Here is a 23,520-nt window from a genome sequence, read left to right on the forward strand (position 1 = left end):
TACCTTCGAGCTTGCTGTACCCTTGTTCTCTACGCTCACTGATCACCAGTATACTGCGTGTCAGCTTATCTTCTACGGAGGATTCCTCGTCTCTGCCCACGTGTCAGGAGAGTGATTGGTTTCCAATCTGCTGTGTGTCAGCTTGCCTTCAATGGAGGATTCCTCCTATCTGCCCTTTGCCATGGTGCGCAAAGGGCACTTCTCCTGCTGCAACTGCAGCTGGTGCTGGGATCTTCATATTTTGCCAGCACAGTTTAAGTTGATATTTATTGTGAATAAATCCTTTGAACTGTTCCTCTGCTATTGGGTCTCTGTCTCACGCTTTACCTGACACTAAATTTCAATCAGTATTAGATATTTCTTACAGGCTCTATATATTATATTAATATTTGAATTATTATGCATTATTTATATGAATGATCTTTATCTGGGGGGCCTTTCTCAGGAAATAATGATGTATGCTATTAATTGGGAATAATTAGATTAATGAATAGTCATGTAAATAATTTGATTAATAAAATTCTCCAAAACACATAATTATAGTTGATACCCGAGTTGCTGAGTTATGATGTTGTGAGGGGCGTGCCGACATGTAAAATGATGGGAAACAGTGATTATATTCTTCTGGTTCATTCATCAGGTCGACATCGTCTCTTCTAAGAGAAGCTAATCTGATGATCCAGGGTGGAAATCCAAACGTCCTGTGGATCTACGGCTTGTACGAGGGGTGTCTGGGCGGTGCACATCTCCAGTCTCAGGTGGGTTTGGTGATGGAGTTCATGTCGAGGGGCTCTCTGGCTGATCTGCTGAAGATGTTGGATCAACCCCCGCCGTGGCCTCTGACCTTCCGCATCACTCATCAGATCGGTCTGGGAATGAACTTCCTGCATAAGTTGGACCCTCCCCTTTTACACCTGGATCTGAAGCCCAGTAACATTCTGCTGGATGACAGTCTCAACGCCAAGGCGAGTCCCTGTTTCACATGTCTCACATATGCATCATCAGGCTTGCGTTGTGCTTTCACACTGATAGCAGCTTTCACTGTGTAACAGAGCAGTGGCTCTATACAGAGAATAAAATGCTTATCTTCTATTCTATTTTCTGTGTATAGTAGTTAACGAAATCATCCAGAGTGTAACGCCAAACTCCGCTTGTACGTTGCTCATATACAGTACAATGCGGTATAAAACAGGCCTCTCTCTCACTTTTCTATTTCCTACAGCTCACAGATTTCGGTCTGTCACGAGTCGCTCGAAGTCTTTCTAAAAGTGTCCGAGGGAAAGATGAAGTGGAGGGTGGAACTCTGAGCTACATGCCGCCTGAAGCGCTTCAGTCTGTGAATTACAAACCAAACAAAGCCTCGGACATTTACAGGTATCGAGACAAACAGCACAAGTTGTCTTCAGAAGACTTTGAATTGAGCACACAAGTCAGATGGACAACCATTAAAATGCTTTTATAGTGCTCTTTGGAGCTTGACAGACATTCACTTTGACTGTCGTTGGATTGTATTGTTAGTTTTCTTTTTTTTCCTCTTTTTTTTCATAATTCTTGTCATTTAAATGTAATAATTATTCCATCATGTTCATAAATTTTAGTCAATTTTATTCTGCTAAAATGGCATATAATTTTACTCAATGATAGTAACATATTATAGTTGGCGATAAAAAAACATTAATTGCGATTATTTTGAAAAATATTGTGTGATTTGAAATGCGAAATTGTTAACATTAAAAAACAAAAGTAGTCTACCACACCTGGAGTCGCGAGTTTGAATCCAGGGCGTGCTGAGTGAGTACAGCCAGGTCTCCTAAGCAACCAAATTGGCCCGGTTGCTAGGGAGGGTAGAGTCACATGGGGTAACCTCCTCGTGGTCGCTATAATGTGGTTCTCGCTCTCAATGGGGCGCGTGGTGAGTTGTGTGTGGATGCCACGGAGAATAGCGTGAAGCCTCCACACATGCTATGTCTCCGCGGCAACACGCTCAACAAGTCACGTGATAAGATGTGCGGATTGACGGTCTCAGACGTGATGGCAAATGAGATTCGTCCTCCGCCACCCGGATTGAGGCGAGTCACTACGCCACCACGAGGACTTAGAGCGCTTTGGGATTTGGGCATTCCACATTGGGGAGAAAAGGGGGGAGAAAAAAATAGTAAGTGTTTCATTTTGACCAAATGTTAGTCCTGAGCAAACATGCTCTACTGCCAGTAGAAATACTGTTCTGGAAAGGGTGTCACTCTTAAAAAGAACCAGACTAAATAAAAAAATACAGGCAATTAGAGTACCTGTTTTTGTCCACTTTGTGATAGTGTCTCAGCCCACTTTTCATCATTATTTTTTGGAACCCAGTAATAAGTTATTACTACCTTATGACATTAGTATGGAAATATATTTTTGTATAATAGTAACAAGAGCTATTAGTATTATTACTATCATAAAAGAGCCTCATTTATGTAATAATGTCTTAATCTCCATGTGACGTTGCTATGGGGCTTTTATTTTGGCGGAATAGTAAAGAAAGACATCTCTGTGTGTAGTAGAGTTGACAGTGGCTTTTAATGCAGAGAAATGTTGTCATCCACTCTTCTTAGAAGTGTAACTTTTAGCAGCCAAGCATTTTTGTAATAACTCAAAATGTGCAATTAACAGCGCATGCAGACTATTTATTTATTTAAATCGCAGACTTTGCCATTAGATAGTCATATCACAATTTCGATTTTATTTCAATTGGTCGTCGGGCCCTATTAAAGATTCATTTGAAATGTCACATATATAGGATGTGTTTGAGAATGGTAATTGCGGTTTCTGTGAAACTCTGCATATGAATTGAAGTTGATTTTGATGTGTGTTGTTCTCTTCAGTTACGGTGTGTTATTGTGGTCCATCATCACTGGAAAGGAGCCATACCCCAGTAAGCACACTTGAGCTTCACTCACACTCGGGTCTGCGTTACTGCGTTATTCTAATCCCTCTCTCTCTTTGTGTCTTATAGATGCTCCCTCGCATCTGGTGCGCTTCCGGATCCCTGAGGGTGACAGGCCTGATCTGACATCAATCGATTGTAGCAAGGCCGAAGGGCTGGATGATATAGTTAAGCTCATGTCAGCATGCTGGACTCAAGAACCCAACCAGAGACCATCATTCAGAGGTCAGTCCAGAGTCTGTTAAACATCCCAACCTGTATGACTTCCTTTCTGTATGAAGCTTTCAAGCTTAAAAAAGGACTCAAGAACATCCCAAAAGTGTACTATTTTCTAAGATGTTAATCATTGCATCTCTATACTATGCTCATCTCATTGTCCTGTTTGCTGCTTTTAGATTGCGTTCGTGTGACTGAAAAACTCTTCGACATGCACAAACGTGGAGTGAACGATGCTGTTCATGTTGTTCTCAAACAAATGGTATAAAAAGACTTCATTTCCAGTTCTTACTTGTTAAGTCTTTATAGGTGATGTACACAGAACATTTGTTGTTTTTCTTTCTTTCTTTGGGTCCTATTTATATACTCTGAACAGATTGATTGTTAACTAGAATTTCGTTATTTTTCTCAATCATTGGTAGGACGATGACATCTGTTCCGGTTTGGAATCAGTTCAGATCACCCTTAAACCACAAAACAGTACGTTCCATTCCACATAAAGGAAACATGTTGAAATACACTGAAATCTTAATATTTGTTGTGTTAACATTTAAGAAATGTTCTCATGGTATTTGACATGCTGTTCATCTTTTAGGGCGTCCTCAGGTTTTGCCCGGTGCCACCGGTCCTTCACCGCAGCAGGTAGATAATGTTGTCTAGTCTGTCCTCAAATCACACGACTTCAGCAGAGCATTGTAAAGCCAGATGAAAATAATATTACATGATTGTCTTGTTACTCAAATCTAAATAATTGTACTATTAAATATGATTAAATGTATACCTTTTTATAATGAGCTAACATTAACAGTAGTAAATGCATTGGGTATCATGAACAAATAATCAACAATATATTTTTACAGTATTTGTTTATCTTTATAATGTATTAACTGATGTTAGCACATATAACTTCAAATTTAAATAAAGTATTAGTATACAGTATGCTTCAATTAACATGAACCAAAACTAATAAGTAGTGTAAAATTGTTGTTTATTTTTAAACGATTAAATATTAGATACTATTAAATAACTGTTATACTAATAGATAATTGTAGATAAAAATTAATTTAATTAATGGAAATTAAAATGAGGTCAATTCAAATAATTGTTTAATATATGAGGATATTTTTTTTTTCTCCTTTAGGAAACAGCAGCCAGTCAGAAAACAGAGGGCATAAAAAAAGGTAGGTTGAGGACTTTTATATATATATATATATATATATTTATGATGATGATGGTTTAGGAAATTGTGATTTAATACCATTTCATTTTTTCCTCATAGAATCTTTTCCTCATCCGGTCGTGTTTGGGGCACCTCACTTCAACAAAACAACGCAGGTCTGAAACCAATCAGATTATTTATGCATATTTATGCGTTAAGCTAGATGAAAAGAGAAAATAATTTCAAATTGTCCCTCAGTTTGTTAAAACAAACAAACCAACAACAATAAAATGAATGTGTCAACAGAAATTTAAATTGGAATGCGACCTGGGAAACTAAACCCATATGACAGACTTTTTTTTTGCATTAACTATTGCTTTAAGGCTGAATAAACAAAACCAACTCAACACACATTTGATATCATTGAACCTTTTGTGTCTTTGTTTTTGCCTTACAGCGTCAAACATCAACACCAGGTCAGTTTTATTGCTAATAATGTCAGATTTCATCCAATCAGGAAGTGAAACCATTGACTTGCTATTTCACTGATCGCTTTTCTTCTTTTTTTGGACTTCCTCTCAGGCGGCGCCTCCATCAATCTGTCCAACGTCAGTGCGATTCAGATCGGCAACAACAACTACATGAACGTTTCTCAGAGACCCCGTCAAAGGCACCAAACAGCTCCGCACAGCATCAACAGAGAGAACTCGAATAAGACAGAGTCCCAACCGCATTTTAACACTCATCTCAGAAAAGAAAAGAAATAGTAATAATAATAATTATCAGTTGAAGTGGTTGGGTTTGTGATGGTTGATTTTTCTAAATGACTGATTCTTCATCCTGGCTCAGTATTTCATCAGAAAAGCTTTTGCTCTTTTCTAAATTAAGTCCTGTGTGTTTGGAGAGTTTTAAACAGGATTTTACAGAAATTGTCCATAAATATGGTGAAAGTGACAATCTACAAGAAATATGTATTTTTTATTTTTTTATTTTGGTACTTTATTTTTCATTAATTCTTGAGAATAAATAAAACAAAATCTGCATGCTGTAGATTAAACTATGTGTCAGCCCTCATTCCCAAATTATCATGAAACCAAAGGGCACAATTTTGGCGAATCAAGGGTCAATTACATTTTAAAGGAATATTTTGTGTTAAAAATAAATTAAGCCCAATCAGCAGCATTTGTGGCATAATGTTGATTACCACAAATTAATTTGGACTCGTCTCTCCTTTTCTTTAAAAAAGGCAAAAATCTGTGTTCCAGTGAGACACTTACAATAGAAGTCAATGGGGTTCAATCTGTAAACATTAAAATACTCACTGTTTCAAAAGTATAGACACAAGACATAAACAATATGTGTGTTAACATGATTTTACTGTCATAAAATGACTTACTAACCGCATCTCTGTAAAGTTATAGCCAATTTTACAACTTCGTTGCCATGACGACATAATGGTGTAAACCTGTAAAATTGGTCCCATTGACTTCCATTGTAAGTGTTTCACTTTAGCCTCCATTTTTGTTTTTAAGAAATGGGACGAATCAAAGTCATTTTTTGTGTTAATCAACACTAAGCCCCAAATTCTGTCAATTTAGCTTCACTTGCACCTCCGTTTTCAGTTTCCTATCGTCATTGTTTTCCAAAGGATGTGATAATTGAGAGCGTTTTCAAAACGCTCCATTTTTGGTGGAGGAAAACGACGTTCTAGTGTGGATGAGCGGGATAGATGTAGCAAAATGAATGCTTTTTCAAACTTCAACAGATTAGTGAAGACACGGCCTGCATCTCTCAATCCCTGCAAAACATCAATATTATCCGATGAAGAACATGGTTTTTATTCAAAAAGCAAAATGTTGGCAGTATGTTCAAATCACGCAGAGAACAGGATAGCCATTGCGCTAATCAGTACTGACACTGCATGTGGTTTAATCAGCAGGGTCCTGGCATTCCGAACGTTCCAAATCCCGTCTCCCCATCTGTCAAACCGGAATCTAACAGGCACAGATTTGCATCACCAGGACTTGTCCACTCGTTTCCCATTTCTCCTAGTGTTCTGGACAAAATGCCTTGGAATGGGTGGGTGGATGATGCAATAATAGGAACTGATTGTAGTTTTCCATGAAACCTCTGAAGTCTTAAAGGGGTCATGACATGCATATTATTTTATTTATGTTCACTTGTAATGTATTAAAGGCTTTTTTACACAACAGACAGTAACAATGTAGTATAGCATGACCTTTTTCTACCCCGTCTTTGGTCTTCTGTCTGAAACACTCAGTTTTCTGTGTACTTCACCTTTAAGACACACCCACTGTTCCGATTGGCTAACATCATTAAAAAGCAAACGCCTTCCGCCATTACTAGTGTGGAACTGTATTTTCCAAGAATTAAAGTAACAGTTGTTCGACTGAAATAACAACAGAAAACTGAACAAAATCGTCACACTGTTTCTCCCCAATACTTATCAGACATACAAGATTTAGTGATAAAATAACGCTATTTAAACTGCGAAAATAGTCGAACACAATCAGTGAATGTGAAGGGTTAATAAATGTGTATCAAGCTGTAGGGAGGGTGTTATAATGGACGGTCAGCCCGGGGATCTCCCAGCTTCAAAATGCATCCCGTGACAGGTGTGGCGGGGTGAGCAAGAGACAGACACAGTGGGTGTGGTGTCAAGCCTCGGAGAAGCATTTATTAGAAATAATAATAAACATAAAATGTCCAAAAAGGGGGAATAAATAGTGTCCAAAGGGGAAAGTGTCCAAAGATAAAGGGGAATCTGGCATCCTCGCGGTGAGACGGTTCCATGAAGGGCGGGGAAGTATCCGTGGAATGGCCTAGGCATGAGTGGGGTCCGACGGTGACTCACGTTCCCCTTCTGGATCCATGGTGTGTAGGGCGGCGACGTCCTTAGCGGCCCGTCTCCCCAGGCCCGCGGCAGGTGTGAGGGGAAGGCGGCCCGGCCTCTAGCCTGTCGGCTGCGACACGTGCTGTTCTACCCCAGCGACACATCTAACTCGCGCCAGGGGTCTAAGGAGCGGGTCTGGTGACACATCTATCTCGGCCGAACCCTCCCCGCTCTGATGCTGGGCCTGTGAGGATGCCAGTGGACCCCGCTCATGCCTGGGCCATTCCACGGACACTTCAGGGAGCCCCGTTTCACTGTGAAGATGCCAGATTCCCCTTTATTTTTAATTTCGCTTTTGGAAACTATTTATTACCCCTTTTTGGACATTTTATGTTTATTATTATTTCTAATAAATGCCTCTCTGAGGCTTGACACCACACGTACTGTGTCTGTCTCTTGCTCACCCCAACACAAAGGAAATAAGCGATGTTCGCCGGCTGGGGAATCTTCCTCGAATGATTCACAGGTTGACCATGGGAATGGGTCTCCCTTGATAAATTTGTCACTTAAATACAGGAAAATGGGCATTTGGCCAAAATGCGGAACATCATAGCTGATATGAGAAAGCAGACAGCCTTACTACCATTTACAGAACTTAACCATCATTTTTTGTTGCACTCCGCATTTCTTCTGCCATATTTAAATAATTTAATCTCAGATCAGTATTCCGTGAGGTATTATGTACATCTTTGGTAAGTAACCATGTAATAAGCACAATCCGCTCCCCTTTGAAGTCATGATCATGGTTTATTTGCGATTAAAATGGCTGAATATACAATTCCTTACATATCAAACAAACACAGGCAGATGAAAATCTTGAGTACAATGCTCCATGTATCAATACAATTTCTTTGCAAAGCCTGCTTTCTTGGTTCTCAGAAAAATTATTCCATAAATCCAAAGAATTCAAATTTATAATTCCACATTGACGCGCTCATTCCTAACATTGGGATTCTTTAGAAGGCTTTGCAGAGATGCAGGAACCAGGAACACAACATAACTTTACTTGTTTCGCTAGTTAAAAGTAAACTACAATTACAATAGTACCACTTTCAGTTTTGCAGTATCCCAGCCGATTACATGTGTTGTGGAGGTGCGGTGTGAAATGACACTACACTGTGACGTCACAATTTTTGAAGGGTGGAAACAATAAATGCTCTTTTTGGACTGGAGAGGAAGTTTTGAGTTCTGAAACTTACAGTATGCTTTACTGTATAACAGAATGACCTCTTATATGTCAAAATATCGAGGAAAATTTGATTTCTCATGTCATGACCCCTTTAAGGCTAGGATATACAGTACTTCCGTGTGCCGTTGCATCTCGTGAACAATCTAGCGTTCGAAAAATACTCTTTTGACCATGAGCCCATAATAACGCTTTCGATGCATGCACACTACGACTGTTTTATGATACTCATTAGTACAGTCCACAGCATGCAAACAACACACTAAGATTTGAAAAAAAAAAATCGGTGTGAATTTTTGCGTCATCAGCACAGTATACACAGACTGCATGCAGCCTAGTTTTTTCTAGAGATGCGGACAGACTGCGCGTATTGTGTTGATGATTAAATTCATGCGGAAAACCAAAGTATGCTTTCGCCAGTACAGTATATGCTGCGTTCAGTCGAAATCGGAGTAGGGAATTCCCAAGTTAAGAATTCCCACTTCTGTCTTCAGTGCATTCCAGTCAATCCCCTGTCACAGTCAAATTTAAAATATCATAGCATGCACAGACTTCCAGATGCTAGCTAGCAAAATAGGTGAAAATGTAGGCATTCACTGATATACAAACAGTTCTTCTCTACTCCCTCACTATTTCTGATATATTGCATGTTCATACATTTTATGCAGTGAAAATACTTAAAAGTTTGTTTTTACGTTTGACAAAACCCAGCACTGAGTTATGCTCATTGGTCGCTGACATTTGGAAATTTTGTCAAATGAAGCTTCTCACTAAGTTTTGGATTGATCGAGGCAGTGTCTAGTAGGTTACAACCCAGAAGTCTGTCGAGAGTCTCATTCGCTGTTACTAAGGTTAGGTAGAGGGTTAGGTTTAGTGCTGGGGTTAAGGTTAGGGTTATGTTTATGGGTAGGATTTCTGTGGCACTTGCAAGACTTTTGGCAACCGGGGGTTACCTTCTTGTGTCTTTTTTTTTTAGGGTCTTGCAACTAGATAAAAATAGTAATAGTTTAATAACGTGTCTCAAAACCCCTTCTTTCTGCTCCATTCTGTTGCATTCTGTCTAGAGGTTTTCGAATGCAAGAATGCATCTCATGTAAATGCCTCATAAGTAATGTGTTCCGTTGCAGCATTCTCTGCATTAGAGAACATTGGCATAAACTGTCTTTTTCTGCAGTCAGAGAGTGCATTTACATCAATACAACAATATGTTGATAGTTATTAAAAATCACCAAATAAAACAAATTAAATAAATAAATAAATATAAACACTTTTATATGACTTTAGAAATCATGGAGTTTTCCCTTTTCTGATTCTAACGCTAAATTGTGAACAGACATACACAATGTCAGAAATTAACTTTTTTTTATTTTTATTAATGCACAATATTTGCTCCACAATTTGATTTTCTGGGTCATCTTTTACCTTAATGAGGGCTTTTTTACATCTTATCCGTTGACTTAATCAATTCATTAATACAAATTCAAGATTGAGAATTTATTACTTTTCATTCGAAAAATTCAATCAACATCAACTCATTTTTAATGCCATAAAATGTGTAACTAGAACTATAATACAATATAGAACTGTATCAGAAATAACTGTATTTTTTTGCCCCCACATTTTGAATTTTTGGGACATTTTTATCATTTTTGGTGGCACTTTTGCCCTGAGCCCCCTTAATTCCTGACCCTGGCATTAATCATGTACACACATTGGATAAGCCACCAGAACATCTGTAAAGGTGTTTTCATGCAGAGCAAAATTGAGAAAATCTACATCTTACAGCTAGATATTTGAATAATAACACATCCGGTTTAATGGCACAGACAATGATAAAGCCACATCCCCACTGATATGTTTTCGTTTGAAAACTCTGTGCCTAATGTCACTGCTGTCCAAAGTTTGAAATGCTCCATTTTCGATGGAGGAAATCACTGTTTTAGTGTGAATGAGAGGCGTAACGTAGCAACATTGATGCTTTGTCAAACGAAAACATATTAGTGTGCATATGGCCTATTCTACTGTGCATGACAAATGGAAATGACAGGACACAAGTAATGCCAGGGAAAAAGCTTGTGTCCTTTTATTGTGCATCCCAGTAGCCAATATGTACAAGTACCTCCACTTATTCTTGGGCACCGTGGATGAAGTTTGTTGGTTGGGTCTATAACGTCTGTAGCCAGAACAACAGATGGCACATAATGATGATAAATTGAAACCGTAGCCACCCATGTCCATATTTACACTCTGACCTTTAGAATATGGCACAATACACAATGATTCATGAGTCAAGGTGTTGCTCATGGATGTACCTCATGTATTAACATGCAAAGGAATACAATGAAGAATTGTTGAAACCTTATTGCAGAGTATCCTGGCATAGAGATACAGTATGATTTCTTTCTCATAGAAACATAGTTTCAGGACAGTCTCATAAGGAAAACATTGCATATATCCCACACCACAAAAATGTTGCTCCAGTGTAATTTTTATTATGTTAAAGCCCTGGCGATTTTTGCATATTATCACACGTTTTAATGACACGAAACAGAGGTGTTCGGTAGCCTTCAAGGTTCCAACAGGGAGACAAGATTCTATTCTTTTTGAATGGAAGTCAATGGAGGAGATGCTTCAGTTCACTGAATAAACTGCTTTTGCTAAATCTTTATGTGGAATTTACCATGAAAAAAAAATGCTTTTGTATATGAAATGTCAAATACAATTTCACGTTAGCATGATTCATCTTATGGCACTAAGCTACTTATTTTTATGGCATTTGACGCAAAATATATCTGACTGTTGAAAAACTGTAAAAGTGATTCAATGACGTCAGGGCCATTATATGATTGGCTTGCAGGCAGATGTGTCCACATTGACCGTTGAGGCCGAAACATACTCAAGTTTGTGAACGCAGTGGCGGCAAACCTCAGTAATCAAAGGGGCGATAGAGTTACCTTCAGACATCTATACCATTAAAGTGGATGTGTTATTATTCTGGAATGTTGCTATGAATATAATGGGCCCTCTTTTAAGAGTACTAAAGCTAAGCGCTGTGCTTTAAGTCATAAGCTTAAAGCCAGTGGGCATGACCATGGAGTTTTGGTATTTTCGTGCAAGCATACATTAAGTCTAGGCGCAAGTGGGTTTGGTGAATTTACGTGCGCAAAGTGCAAATGGGCTGGGTCAAGTGAAATTTAATTTTAGGTTCTTCTCCGATTATTGCACCGTCTGTGTCCTATTATATAGTCCATTCCCTCAAGCAACAGTGATATAAACAAAGACGTTAGTAGAGTAAATGGACTATATGCAATGAATTAGAAGAATAGAAATATTGACTTATGTTCTTTTGTGCATTAACTGCGTTCTTGTTGACTGTCTGGCATATTTGACAGTGACATGCTCCTTTTATATGCATGGAAAATGCAGTTCAGGATTTGGATGAACACTCCATTAAATTATAGAAAATGAAAGCATTATTAATCATTTTCATCTACTGACACACAAATCATGGCTAGTATTTATAGTGATTGTATCGGCACGCACTTCACTTCTACCGGTCAATTTTGATTTTGATTTTATTCATTTATTGAAACACGAAACAATTAAACCTAAAATTTTCCTAAATTGAAATTACACTTCTAACGAAACGAAAACATAATCAAAATAACAAAGTGATAAAAAAAATTAAAATCATACCAAATCCAAACATTTTACCCTCTCCAAATCCTTCCACCAGCTCCTTTTGCAGTGACTTAAAAATCACTCGACAACAACAGGTGGAAAAATATTAATACAAATTAGATCATAAATACAATTGTAAATCTAAACAATAATAATAATAATAATAATTGAAGAATAAACCATGACCTATAGATAATTTAACACACCTAATACATTTTTGTTTCATAAAATGGCGATTGTTAGGGACATACTGTAATTTGATGTTCCACTATATTTTCAGAGTTTGGACATGAACTTTATTACCACTTGCTGGTGGAATCTCCAAACTGCAAATGCAGGAACTCAATTCAGACTTTGCACATTTGAAACATCTTAGCACAATGGCCTATTTTCTATGTTATCATTAACATGACACCTACAGTTTGTGCGCATACTCCCACAGATAGCGCAAACACTCCTGCTCACTTGCGCTTTGCTCTGGCATGAAAATTACGCTGAGAATTAGCGCTCTCATGAAAATTGGATAAGACACAGTGCACATTCTTTGCATGTAGCACTGCTCTTTGCACACTTACGAAAATAGAGCCCAATGACTTACTTGCTCTGCAACATTCTTAAACTGTCACTCTGCTATGACAGTAGTTGACTTACAAGAGAAAACGCACCGTAGAAGCGGACCATTCACACTAATCTCGCTATAGCACCCCTTGTGACAACATTGAGGATGCAACGCGCACTTGTGTTGTGTTATGAATTGTGGACACATTTGGGAATGCATCTACGCATGAAATCAAGCTTGCCAAGCTAGAAGGGTCCACGCTCAAATGTTTGCGTAGAGTGTGTTTCCACCTTTATGTTGTCAAAATACAGATATGGAGGTTGAAATCTCTTCCTTTAATAAGGAAATCTTTGCTGTAACTTCAACTGGAAAATGCGATAAGACTCATCGCACCAGGTTTGACGTCAATGACAGCAAATATCTTTGCAATGTTAGGAAGCTACTTTCAAGCCATTTTTTCCCAAGCCATAAGCTACTTTTAATTAAAAGTAGTTCAACTATAGTCAAGCTAAGCTTTTGAAAAAGTATCTAGCTGCACTCACTACATTGTGGCTAGGTTAAAATTTCAATGTCTTTATTACATCTGATGATAGTATTTATAATTTAATCATACATATTTTTCTGTCATAAAAACAATAAGGGTTTTTAAATGAATGAACAATCTGAATTATGTTGATAGCATCAAACTGAACAGATACATTTACTGTAAATATATAAAAAAATTACTGTATAATACATAGCTTGTTACTTGAAAAGTGATACCGTGACCTTCGTCTAGAAGAGTGATATTTCCTTATGAGAGTGTTTTGTATGATTCACATGCCCCTCTGTGCAATATTCTGTTTCTGTGAGTGTCTCTGCTTTCTGCATGCACTTCTCTTGCATTCTGTCTACAAGGGAAAAACCAGGAAACCAGAGAATGTGGAATATTTCCAGCCACCCATCAGGTTTCCTCTCTCCAGTTTCAGGTAGGCCTTGTCTCCTCTCTCCATGGTAACCAGACCTGCATTAGTCGCTGCTTCACGCGTCACGTCCTGATCGCCAGCGAAAGCGGAGATCACTGGCCAACCGTTCAACACTAGACTGACCTGAATAAAAAACGAGAGAAATAGAAACTTGGTGAACCTGTTGGATTTTTTATGAAAAGTTTTCGAGCAAATTGTGTTCCCGTAAATACAGTAATGTGCACCGGCTCTGGCCACAACCTTAACTTTAAATACATCACTGTAAAAGGTCTCTACTTTAATGGAAAGGAGGAAGCAGTAGACGGCGAGATCCAACTCAAAAAGGTAATTTATTTTCTCAAAAACAAACTCGCTTTTCAGCTCAATTTTAATAACAGCACAGTCTCAGTACATGCGTGGCAGCTCTCTCCCTCTCACTGGTGCCTGGCTTGCCCTTAAATCCCATCTCCACTCTCACTGCTATGAAAAACAGCTGTTAGAGACAATCATTGCCAGGTGATGATCCTTAATATTCTCATCTCCTGATCTCGCTCTCCATTCACAATCCAGCTCTCAACCACGCCCCCACCACCACATACCCCCATCACCTGACTTAGGCCAGGGAACCATTTGGCCTGCCCAGTACTCTCCACCCATTTCTGGAGAGAAAGTCCACAACAGCTGTCTGCACCCCCGGTCTGTGGACCACCTCGAACTTAAAAGGCTGAAGAGCCAGATACCAACGGGTGATCCACGTGTTGGTATCCTTCATGCGATGGAGCCACTGGAGCAAGGTGTGGTCCAAATAGAGGGTGAAAGCCCATCCCAGGAGGTAGTACCGAAATGTGAGGACCAGCCACTTGATGGCCAGACACTCCTTATCAATGGTTGTGAAAAGTTCCGGCTGATGTACAGCACTGACGCTCCTCCCCCTTCACCTCCTGGGACAACCCCTCTGTCCGACACGTCAGTCTGTACAACAAAAGGGAGAGAAAAATCAGGAGCATGTAACAACGGACCACCACAAAGCACAGCTTTCACCTGCATAAAAGCCTGTTGGCACGGCTCTGACCACTGGACCTGGTCTGGGGCTCCCTTTTTAGTGAGATCGGTCAGCGGGCTGTTGATGTCCGAATAATTAGACACAAACCTTCTATAATAGCCAGCCAGCCCCAAGAACTGTCTCACCTCCTTTTTTGTCTTGGGTCTCGGGCAGGCCGCAGTGGCTGCGGTCTTATCAATTTGGGGGCGCACCTGCTCATGACCCAAGTGGAACCCAAGATACTGTACCTCTACCCGTCCAACTGCGCACTTCTTGGGGTTTGCCGTGAGTCCCGCCCATTGCATCGACCTTAGAACTGCCCTCAGATGCTGCATATGCCGCTGCCAATCATTAATGTATATAATGATGTCATCCAGATAGGCAGCGGCGTATGCAGAGTGCGGTCTGAGGACTCAATCTAAAGGCGCTGAAATGTAGCCGGGCCCCAAACAAACCAAACGGAAGGGTCATGAATTGGTGTGAGCCAAATGGTGTGGAGAAGGCCATTTTCTCACTGGACATTGGTGTTAAGGGGATTTGCCAATAATCCTTCATTAAATGTAGAGTAAAAGTGAGCAGTGCCCAACTGATTGAGCAGTTTGTCAATACGAGGCATTGATAAAACATGTCAAATTTAGACACCGCGTTGACTTTTCTATAATCCACACAGAACCGGACCGAGCCATTGATCTTCAGAACCAGCACCACCGGGCTGGCCCAGTCACTGTGGGATTCTTTTATTACCCCCATATCAAGCATGGCCTTTAATTCTTCTCGAACAACTTTTTTTTGTGCTCGGGTAACTCGGTAGGGATGATTGCGTACCGCTATCCCTGGGGTTGTTTCGATTATGGAGTTTTATGAGGTTTGTACAAAGCCACGGGGGACCACCTCCCTCCACGGTTTTAAGAGGTTGAGTTGGTAAATTTGCAGTGCTCCATCCCTATCCATTCATTTAACCTCATAATCGACTTCCCCAACTTGCAGTGTGACCTCAAAGGGCCCTTGCCACTTTGCGAGTAATTTAGAACTTGATGTGGGTGGTAATACAAGGACTTTATCTCCTTGTGTAAATTCCCTTGGCCGAGCTCCCCTGTTATACAGCCGGGTCTAACGTTCTTGAGCCTGTAGCAAATTATCCTGTGATTAGTTGCCCCAATGTGTGGAGTTTTGCTCTCAGGTCAAGAACGTATTGAATTTAATTTTTTCTGTTTGAAGGTCCCTCCTCCTAATTTTCCCTCACGACATCTAAGACACCGCGAGGTTTATACCCATACAATAATTCAAATGAGGAGAACCCCGTGGAGGCTTGCGGGACCTCTCGAACTTCTAATAACTGGGGTTCAAGCCACTTATCCCAATTCTGTGCATCTTCGTGCACAAACTTACAAATAATTTGTTTCAGGGTTTTATTAAACAGTTTGACCAAGCCATCCATTTGTGGGTGGTAGACGCTTGTCCGAATAGATTTAATACCCAATAATTCGTACAGATCGTGTAGTGTATGTGACATAAATGTAGTGCCTTGATCATTGAGGATTTCTTTCAGAATCCCCACTCAGAAAATAATTCTGAAGAGTGCCTCCGCAACACTACATGCTGAGATGTTGCGCAAAGGCACTGCTTCCGGATATCATGTTGCGTAGTCCACCAGAACCAACACAAAGCGATGCACACATGCTGTCCACTCAAATGGCCCGACAAGGTCCATACTAATTATTTCGAAGGGGACCTCGATCAAAGGAGAAGGGCACAAAGGCGCACTTGGGGTGGCCGGCAGATTCACCAGCTGACATTCACGGCATGCTTTACACCATCTGCGAATATCCCTGCGAATGCCTGGCCATTAGACGGTTCAGTGTCTTTTCCTGCCCTCAGTGACCCACCATCAGATTATAATGAGCTGTCTGGAATAACATTTCCCGATGGTTCTTCAGTATCAATAACTGGGTTGTATCTTCCTTTGTCTGAGTGTCCTGCATCGATACAACCAGTCATTTATAATAGAAAAGTACAGATAGGTGAGTGCAATGTCTGGCTGAATATGGTGACCATCAATCACTCTCACTTGGTCGAAGGCATGTCTAAGAGTCTCAACCCTCTAAGGGCTGGGGATACCAAGACTTCCCCCTCCCTTACGTCATCCTGATGCAGAGCTCACATAGATGGCCCCGGCTCTGCCTTGACAGCCAGTGCATAACAAATCCCACACTTAGATGCTCTGTTACAGGACCCATCTGCACAAATTTCCCTTAATAAAGTGGAAAACGCTGGCCAATTTGTGCCCAAAATTAGCGGATGAGTGAGGCGCGAACTAACCGCAGCCTCGACACTATGCTTTTGTCCCCTAAACTGAATTGTCATAGTGACTACAGGATAATTGTGGATATCTCCATGCACACACCTTACCTTAACCTTGTGACTAGCACCCAAAGCCTCGTCTTGAACCAGGCATTGATAGATGGAGGTTTGGCTGCAATCCGAATCCACCAAGGCCTGGTATGTACCCCTCTTAATACTCGGTATGCGGTACGTCCCAGCTCGATCGGGGGTGGTCCGTGGCACATCAGGGACCCAAACCAATGTCCCCACCTCAATCACCAGGCATTGGTCCTGGAAATTCCCGGGCTCCCCGCAGCTCCAACAGACCGGCCCAGGCTCCAAGCCTCCGGATCATCTTGGGGGCCCATTTTGACTAGCGGAAAATAGGGCGGGGTGGTCGGAAGGGTCCCGGGTCACGGAGGCAGAACCCTACTGGTGCAGCAAGCTCCGGAACATCTGCTGGTCCTCCGCTTGGGCCTGGAGGAGCGCAATGAACCGCTGTTCCTTTTCGGTGCGCAGCTTGAGGAGGGCCTGATGTTGTGTCTGGTGGATGCTGGTGAGGGTCTTGACAACATACTCCAGAGGTGAGGGATCCATGACGGCGTTCTTCTTCCCTTAACTCCTGAGTTTCGGCACCAGCGTTAAAGGTCTCTACTTTAATGGAAAGGAAGAAGCGGGAGACGGCGAGATCCAACTCAAAAAGGTAATTTATTTTCTCAAAAACAAACCTGCTTTTAAGCGCAATTTTAATAACAGCACAGTCTCAGTACGTGCGTGGAACTCTCTCCCTCTCACTGGTGTCCGGCTCGCTCTTAAAGCCAGTCTCCATTCTCACTGCAATGACAAACAGCTGTTAGAGACAATCATTGCCAGGTGATGATCCTTACCATTCTCATCTCCTGATCTCGCTCTCCATTCACAATCGGCGCTCAACCATGCCCCCACCACCACAATCACATAATAACAACATAATAAATACTTTTACATGTTTATGAGCTGGGTTTCAGTTGAACACTCTGTTAGCACTTTATACCAACTCTTCAATCAAATGGATCAAATGTAAAAGAATAACGCCACCATAAACACCAACACCATCAGCAATCAAATGACGACTGTTCACAAGACATTTTAATTTTGATACTCAGGAAGGTGGTATGATTAACCAATACCTAGGAAGCAACGGTTTCCATTTATTAAAAAGTCCTGACATTCTAGCATTTTAAAAATCAAAATACACCTTAATCTATTGCATTGCCTGATCTGCATTTACAAATAAAAATGTAATAATAATAATAATAAAAAAATGAACAATTTTAATAACAGTAATAAACTTCACATTTTTCACACTTAAAATGATAGTTCACCCAAAAATGAAAATTATCTCATCATTTACTCACCCTCGTGCCATCCCAGATGTGTTTGACTTTCTTTCTTCTGCAGAACACAAATTAAGATTTTTTAGAAGAATTTTTCAACTCTGTAGGTCCATACAATGCAAGTGAATGGTGATCAGAACTCTGAAGCTCCAAAAAAATCACATAAAGGAAACATATACCACTGCAGTGGTTTAATCTGTGTCTTCAGGAGTGATATAATAGGTGTGGGTGAGAAACAGATCAATATTTAAGTCCTTTTTCATTCCAAATCTCCACTTTAACTTTCACTTTCAGATGTGAAAGTAAAACTAAACAGAACATAAATATTGATCTGTTTCTCACCCACACCTATCAAATTACTTCTGAAGATATTGATTTAAACACTGGAGTCATATGGATTACTATATTACTGTATGGACCTACAGAGCTGAAATATTCTTCTAAAAATCTTAATTTGTGTTCAGCAGAATTCATTTTTGGTTGAACTATTCCTTTAAGGGGGAAAAAGTGTCCCTTTTCGCCACCTGGTGGTGATTTTGCAAACAAGCCTCAAATGAGAATTTACAGTTTTAGCGCAGAGGTAAACAGGGCTGTAAGGGTCATTTTAGTCGAGTACCTACTGTAAATAGAAAAATATTGATAATTAACGGCATAAATAATTTTCAATACATTAATACATAATCTTGTGCAGATATAAGGACTTTTTGAATCCATTGTCAAATAGTTTTTATTATTACTATTATTATTTCTTGTTTTTGGCATAAATCCAACATCTTTTAGAGAGATTTATGATTAAAACAAGAAAAATAAAATAAATGATGTAATAAAAATAAATAAATAAATGGGCCATCAAGGGGTGCTTCAGAGAAAAAAACACATTTAACTGTAATAATTTCTTGTTGATTTAGTAAAATTGCAAAATGATTTTTTTTTTTTTTTAATAATATCATGCATACTATTTTTCTCACACAGTATAAAATGTGAATGTATTATACCTTTAAAAAAAAAAAAAAAAAGGTTATTTGCAAGGGGACCATCATATTTTGGGGTCATTGGTGCCAGAAAGTCTGAAAACCCCTACGCCATGGGTGTCCCAACTTTTTTGGTCAGGGGCCAAATGCTTAAAAAAATAAGGTGCCATGGGCCGCATTGATTTAATAATTTAAAAAATGTCTAGAAGCTACAAGATTGCTACTATGCATAATCTTTATATTGTACACTTTATATTATGCAAGTTTTTATCATAATTTGTGCTCCATGGTATGCTTGTGTAGGCCCTACATTTAAATAAAGGATAGGGTATTTCACTCACAAAGAACTTTTATAATGGAACAGTGATGCATTTTATACAAAATATTATACTCATTTATTCACATTTTTATCTTTTTGACATCTATTCAGTGGCACTGCAAAGCACATATAGATCTACAACTGAGTGTTGGCTGTGACCATCACAATAATAAGAATCAGATTACATTGTATCACTTTTATGAAGTGATGCAAGGAATTACTCTTTATTTTTCAAGGAATTACTCTTTATAGCTATTCAATTACAACTTCTGTTCTGTAGTTACTTGCATTACAAATACCATTTTAATTTGATCAAAATTATTGCGCTTCATTTTATTTAGTAGATGTGCATGTGCATGCAAGTACAGTGTTTCCTCACTCAAATGGAACTGGGAAGCCTGTGAATCATTTTTCTTGTTTCAACGAAATATCAGAACAAACCAATTAATTATACTTCCCAGTGCTACAGAGGATGTTTCAGATAATTTCTCCATAGCGGGCCTAATTCTATTCTATTTCTAAAGTCTTTCACGGGCCGCATCGAGCAGTCGGATGGCCGCAGATGGCTCGCGGACCTGACTTTGGACACCCCTGGCCTACACTAACATGCAGATGACTTCAAAACTAACAGTCATGAACTTAAAGCCATAAAACATCTTATTTAATGCCATATGATCTTTTAGAAATCTTTGAACACTTATAGTGTGCTACACTCACCTGTATTGTTTGTCTGTTGTAAACTTTGACCACATGAAAACTGAAGCTGTACACTCCTTTTCTGGGAGCCTGGAAGATGCTCCGTGCTGGATCAAAATGACTCCCGACATTTACCAGAACCTTCAAAAGAAGAAGAAGAAAAACAAAAAACAGATGGGGTATACTTAATATATACTGTATATATATATATATATACTTTGCCATCCTACTCTGCACGGTTTTATAATTAGATGCATTTTATTATTTGTACTAAGCATTGTTTTTTATTTAATTTTTTCGGCTCACCAGCTAAACCGAACAAACACACATATCACATATTCATTACCTGGTCAAAGTAAATGGTCATGGTGCGGTTGCTCATCTCAGACGGTTCATGGTTATTGTTCCGGACAGCAGAGAATGCCACACGACCCGTCCCGGACCGCACAGACATTCCCAGGGCATTCCCGGTGGGCTCCGTAGTCGGGGTGGAATCGCACACGACTAAACACTTCCCCTCCAATACGATGGGCTCCGTGTCATTTTGGCTCCACACCAGCAGGGGGCCCAACAGAAAGAGAAACCCAGAGAGCAGCGAGGTGTGGTGGGATAATGACATGCCGCTCATCCTCATCCTGCCTGGATGATTCGGACCTCAAGAGGTTTTTCAAAAGCGTATTTGAATATGTTGATTCCCCAGAAGACAATGTACCTGGGTCAATGAAAAATAAGCATATGCGAGAATGATAAAAGGAAGAAATTCTTGAAAATTGTGTAAAAAGCCAAACCCACTACGTTAATGTATTTATTTATCATATGCAGGATTGGGAGGGTTACTATTGAAATGTATTCCACTACAGATTACAGAATACATGCTGTAAAATGTAATTTGTAACGTATTCTGTTAGATTACTCAAGGTCAGTAATGTAATCTAAATACTTTGGATTACTTCTTCAGCACTGGTAGATTTTTTCACTTGTTTTGACTATAAAAACTCTGCCAGTACAGTAAGACAAAATACACATGTTAAAAATACATTCTCTGAAAAACCTAAATATCTTATGCAGTGTTGTTTCTAAAACAAGATCAATCAAATTGATCTTGTTTTAAGGATTTTTAGATATTTTTACAGGAAAACAATACAAAAATTATTATCAAGAATATGATTTTAGCCCTAATATCAAATTTATTACTAGAAAAAATTAATTATGATCTAACGTGAATTTTCTTGATAAAAATATGATCGTGCCTGGTCACGTGCATGTAAAATGGCTAGAAATAGCGTTTTAGCTTAGCGAAAAGCTGACAATTTACACAAGGTTTATTTCTATTTCTTCTGCTCCAAACTTACTTCAAACTTACTTCTCTGTCTGCTCGTATGAATGTAACACATCATAAGAAAGTGTTTCACCGCTGTTCAAATGCACTTTGGATCGCATCATTTATATGTATAAATGTTTTCCATCTGAAAGGACTAAATATTAAATGAAATAAATGACAATAAAATGCAAAGTAATCTCTTCAGTAATTAAAATACTTTTTGAATGTAACTGTATTCTAATTACCAATGATTTACATTGTAACTGTAGTGGAATACAGTTACTTATATTTTGTATTTTAAATATGTAATCCCGTTACATGTATTCCCTTACCCTGATCATATTTTTGTATAGATGTGGGATTAAATATAGCCAGTGCAATTTCTTGACAGATTTAATAAGAATCACCTGATTGTGCCAAACTACTTATGCAAACATTTATCTTTTCAAGAATTTATTATATAAGACAATTTACAGACAGTTACTTCACCTAAACTTTATAAGCCCAACAAAACATAGACAAATGACTGTAAGTTCAGATATTGAAAACGTCTTCATCATAGAAGAGGTGTATTATTTAGTTTAAAATTGAATTGCATTTTTAAGGTGGCTATTTTTGAATAACCCACTAGATCAAAAAAAGAAAAAGAAAAAACATGCACGACACCATTTTTGATCCACCTAGGGAACTGGATTATCAACTCTAGCTTTCTGCATCAGTGTCGAAAGTCACAAAAGACAGAACCACATCCAAATTCAATGTCGACTTGATAGCCAATGTTTCAGTTTGTTTATAGTCCATTAAGTTTTCACCTGGTTTACAGATTACCAAAGGTGACCAAACATCCCACGGTGAACTTTTAACCTGCAGACGTCAAACCGGGTCGTCCCTGTTTGTGCCAAAAGACAGAGCAGTGCATATATTATTTTGCATTTCAGCATTTTGTGGAAGTGTGTTTTTAATTTGTCGTGAGAGCTGCATAAGGGACCATCACAACACACAAACACTCCCCATCTGGACCCGATGCTAGAGACCATCTGCCTCCCTGTCATGCACAACTACAACTTACTGATAATGACAAATAGATTACACAAATTTTTAATTCTGTCTTCATTTACTCAACAAGTCATTCCAACCTCATATGACTTTCTTCCATGGAACACAAAAGAAGAAAAGGAAAGCATGTTTGCAATGAAACTGATTTTCATTTTTGGGTGAACTAACCCTTAAATACCATCCTCATATTCTCATCAGCTTTAGTTAAAGTGCATGTTGCCGTATGATCAAAAACAGGAAATATCTTACCTGATCTGTAGTACAGATTCACTGCCACTGAATACAAAATACAATCTGTCCTCCTCTACAGCATCCCATTTCATTTCATCTCTCTCTTTCTCTTCTGCCAAGGTCCCCCACTGTTCAAACAGACGCTGTTATTTTTTTTAAATCCCTCTATTCTTGTCCTGTTAGTGTGGTAAAGTACACATATGTTCTGACGTTATATTCGTCCTGTCCTTTATCGCTCTCTTCCTGTGTATTCATTTTTTTTTTTTTTCACTCTCTGGCTCTTTAAAACACGAAACAAGGCCTTATTTTAGTTCTGTCTTTAAAATAAAGTCTCACAATTTTTCTGTACTGATTCTGTAGGGTACAAGGGTGCTCTACACGGTGCCCCCGTGGTAAAAGTCCCTCTTTGATTTTAATTTCACCCCATACACCAAATAACAACAAACACCACCAGAGCACTTTCCAGAACACCTATGCAGGTTCAGAAGCTCAGGGCAGAATGCCACTGAAAGTGACAAAAATGCCGCTTATAATTAATTCCTCTATTTAGGTTTTGATGTTGATTGAATTTTATGGGTAAGAGGCATTTAATTAGTCATCT

At 39.2% G+C, this 23,520-nt stretch overlaps 2 protein-coding genes across 5 annotated transcripts in view; one reads left to right on the plus strand and one right to left on the minus strand.

Annotated features, from left to right (window-relative positions):
• LOC127447798 (receptor-interacting serine/threonine-protein kinase 3-like) overlaps window positions 1-6,559 on the plus strand; it is a 9,040-nt gene extending 2,481 nt beyond the window's left edge. The window contains exons 2-12 of one of the 2 annotated variants that reach the window (XM_051709869.1): window positions 641-965; window positions 1,223-1,374; window positions 2,865-2,914; window positions 2,996-3,151; window positions 3,322-3,404; window positions 3,565-3,622; window positions 3,738-3,784; window positions 4,284-4,323; window positions 4,422-4,477; window positions 4,759-4,777; window positions 4,884-6,559. In XM_051709869.1, the coding sequence (XP_051565829.1) occupies window positions 641-965; window positions 1,223-1,374; window positions 2,865-2,914; window positions 2,996-3,151; window positions 3,322-3,404; window positions 3,565-3,622; window positions 3,738-3,784; window positions 4,284-4,323; window positions 4,422-4,477; window positions 4,759-4,777; window positions 4,884-5,068 (1,171 nt within the window). In that variant the 3' untranslated portion in view covers window positions 5,069-6,559. The remainder of the gene's footprint in view (window positions 1-640; window positions 966-1,222; window positions 1,375-2,864; window positions 2,915-2,995; window positions 3,152-3,321; window positions 3,405-3,564; window positions 3,623-3,737; window positions 3,785-4,283; window positions 4,324-4,421; window positions 4,478-4,758; window positions 4,778-4,883) is intronic. The other variant, XM_051709860.1, reaches the window with a different exon arrangement.
• Window positions 6,560-7,942: 1,383 nt separating this feature from the next.
• LOC127448042 (cerebellin-1-like) lies at window positions 7,943-23,057 on the minus strand. Of its 3 annotated transcripts, XM_051710316.1 has the most exons (6): window positions 22,938-23,002; window positions 22,445-22,521; window positions 20,658-21,023; window positions 20,333-20,452; window positions 18,347-18,383; window positions 13,917-17,783 (listed from the first exon to the last, which is right to left on the minus strand). In XM_051710316.1, exons 3-6 carry the CDS (start codon window positions 20,943-20,945, stop codon window positions 17,713-17,715), a joined length of 516 nt encoding a protein of 171 aa, XP_051566276.1. In that variant the 5' UTR covers window positions 20,946-21,023; window positions 22,445-22,521; window positions 22,938-23,002; the 3' UTR covers window positions 13,917-17,712. The 3 variants fall into 3 exon arrangements, with proteins under 3 accessions (XP_051566263.1, XP_051566266.1, XP_051566276.1); XM_051710303.1 differs by lacking the exons at window positions 13,917-17,783; window positions 18,347-18,383 and adding an exon at window positions 7,943-13,729 and having other exon boundaries at window positions 22,938-22,998; XM_051710306.1 differs by lacking the exons at window positions 13,917-17,783; window positions 18,347-18,383; window positions 22,445-22,521 and adding an exon at window positions 7,943-13,729 and having other exon boundaries at window positions 22,938-23,057.
• Between the last annotated feature and the right edge of the window lie 463 nt (window positions 23,058-23,520).

This window comes from Myxocyprinus asiaticus, chromosome 1 (genome assembly GCF_019703515.2).
Source record: "Myxocyprinus asiaticus isolate MX2 ecotype Aquarium Trade chromosome 1, UBuf_Myxa_2, whole genome shotgun sequence".
Classification (NCBI taxonomy): Eukaryota; Metazoa; Chordata; class Actinopteri; order Cypriniformes; family Catostomidae; genus Myxocyprinus; species Myxocyprinus asiaticus.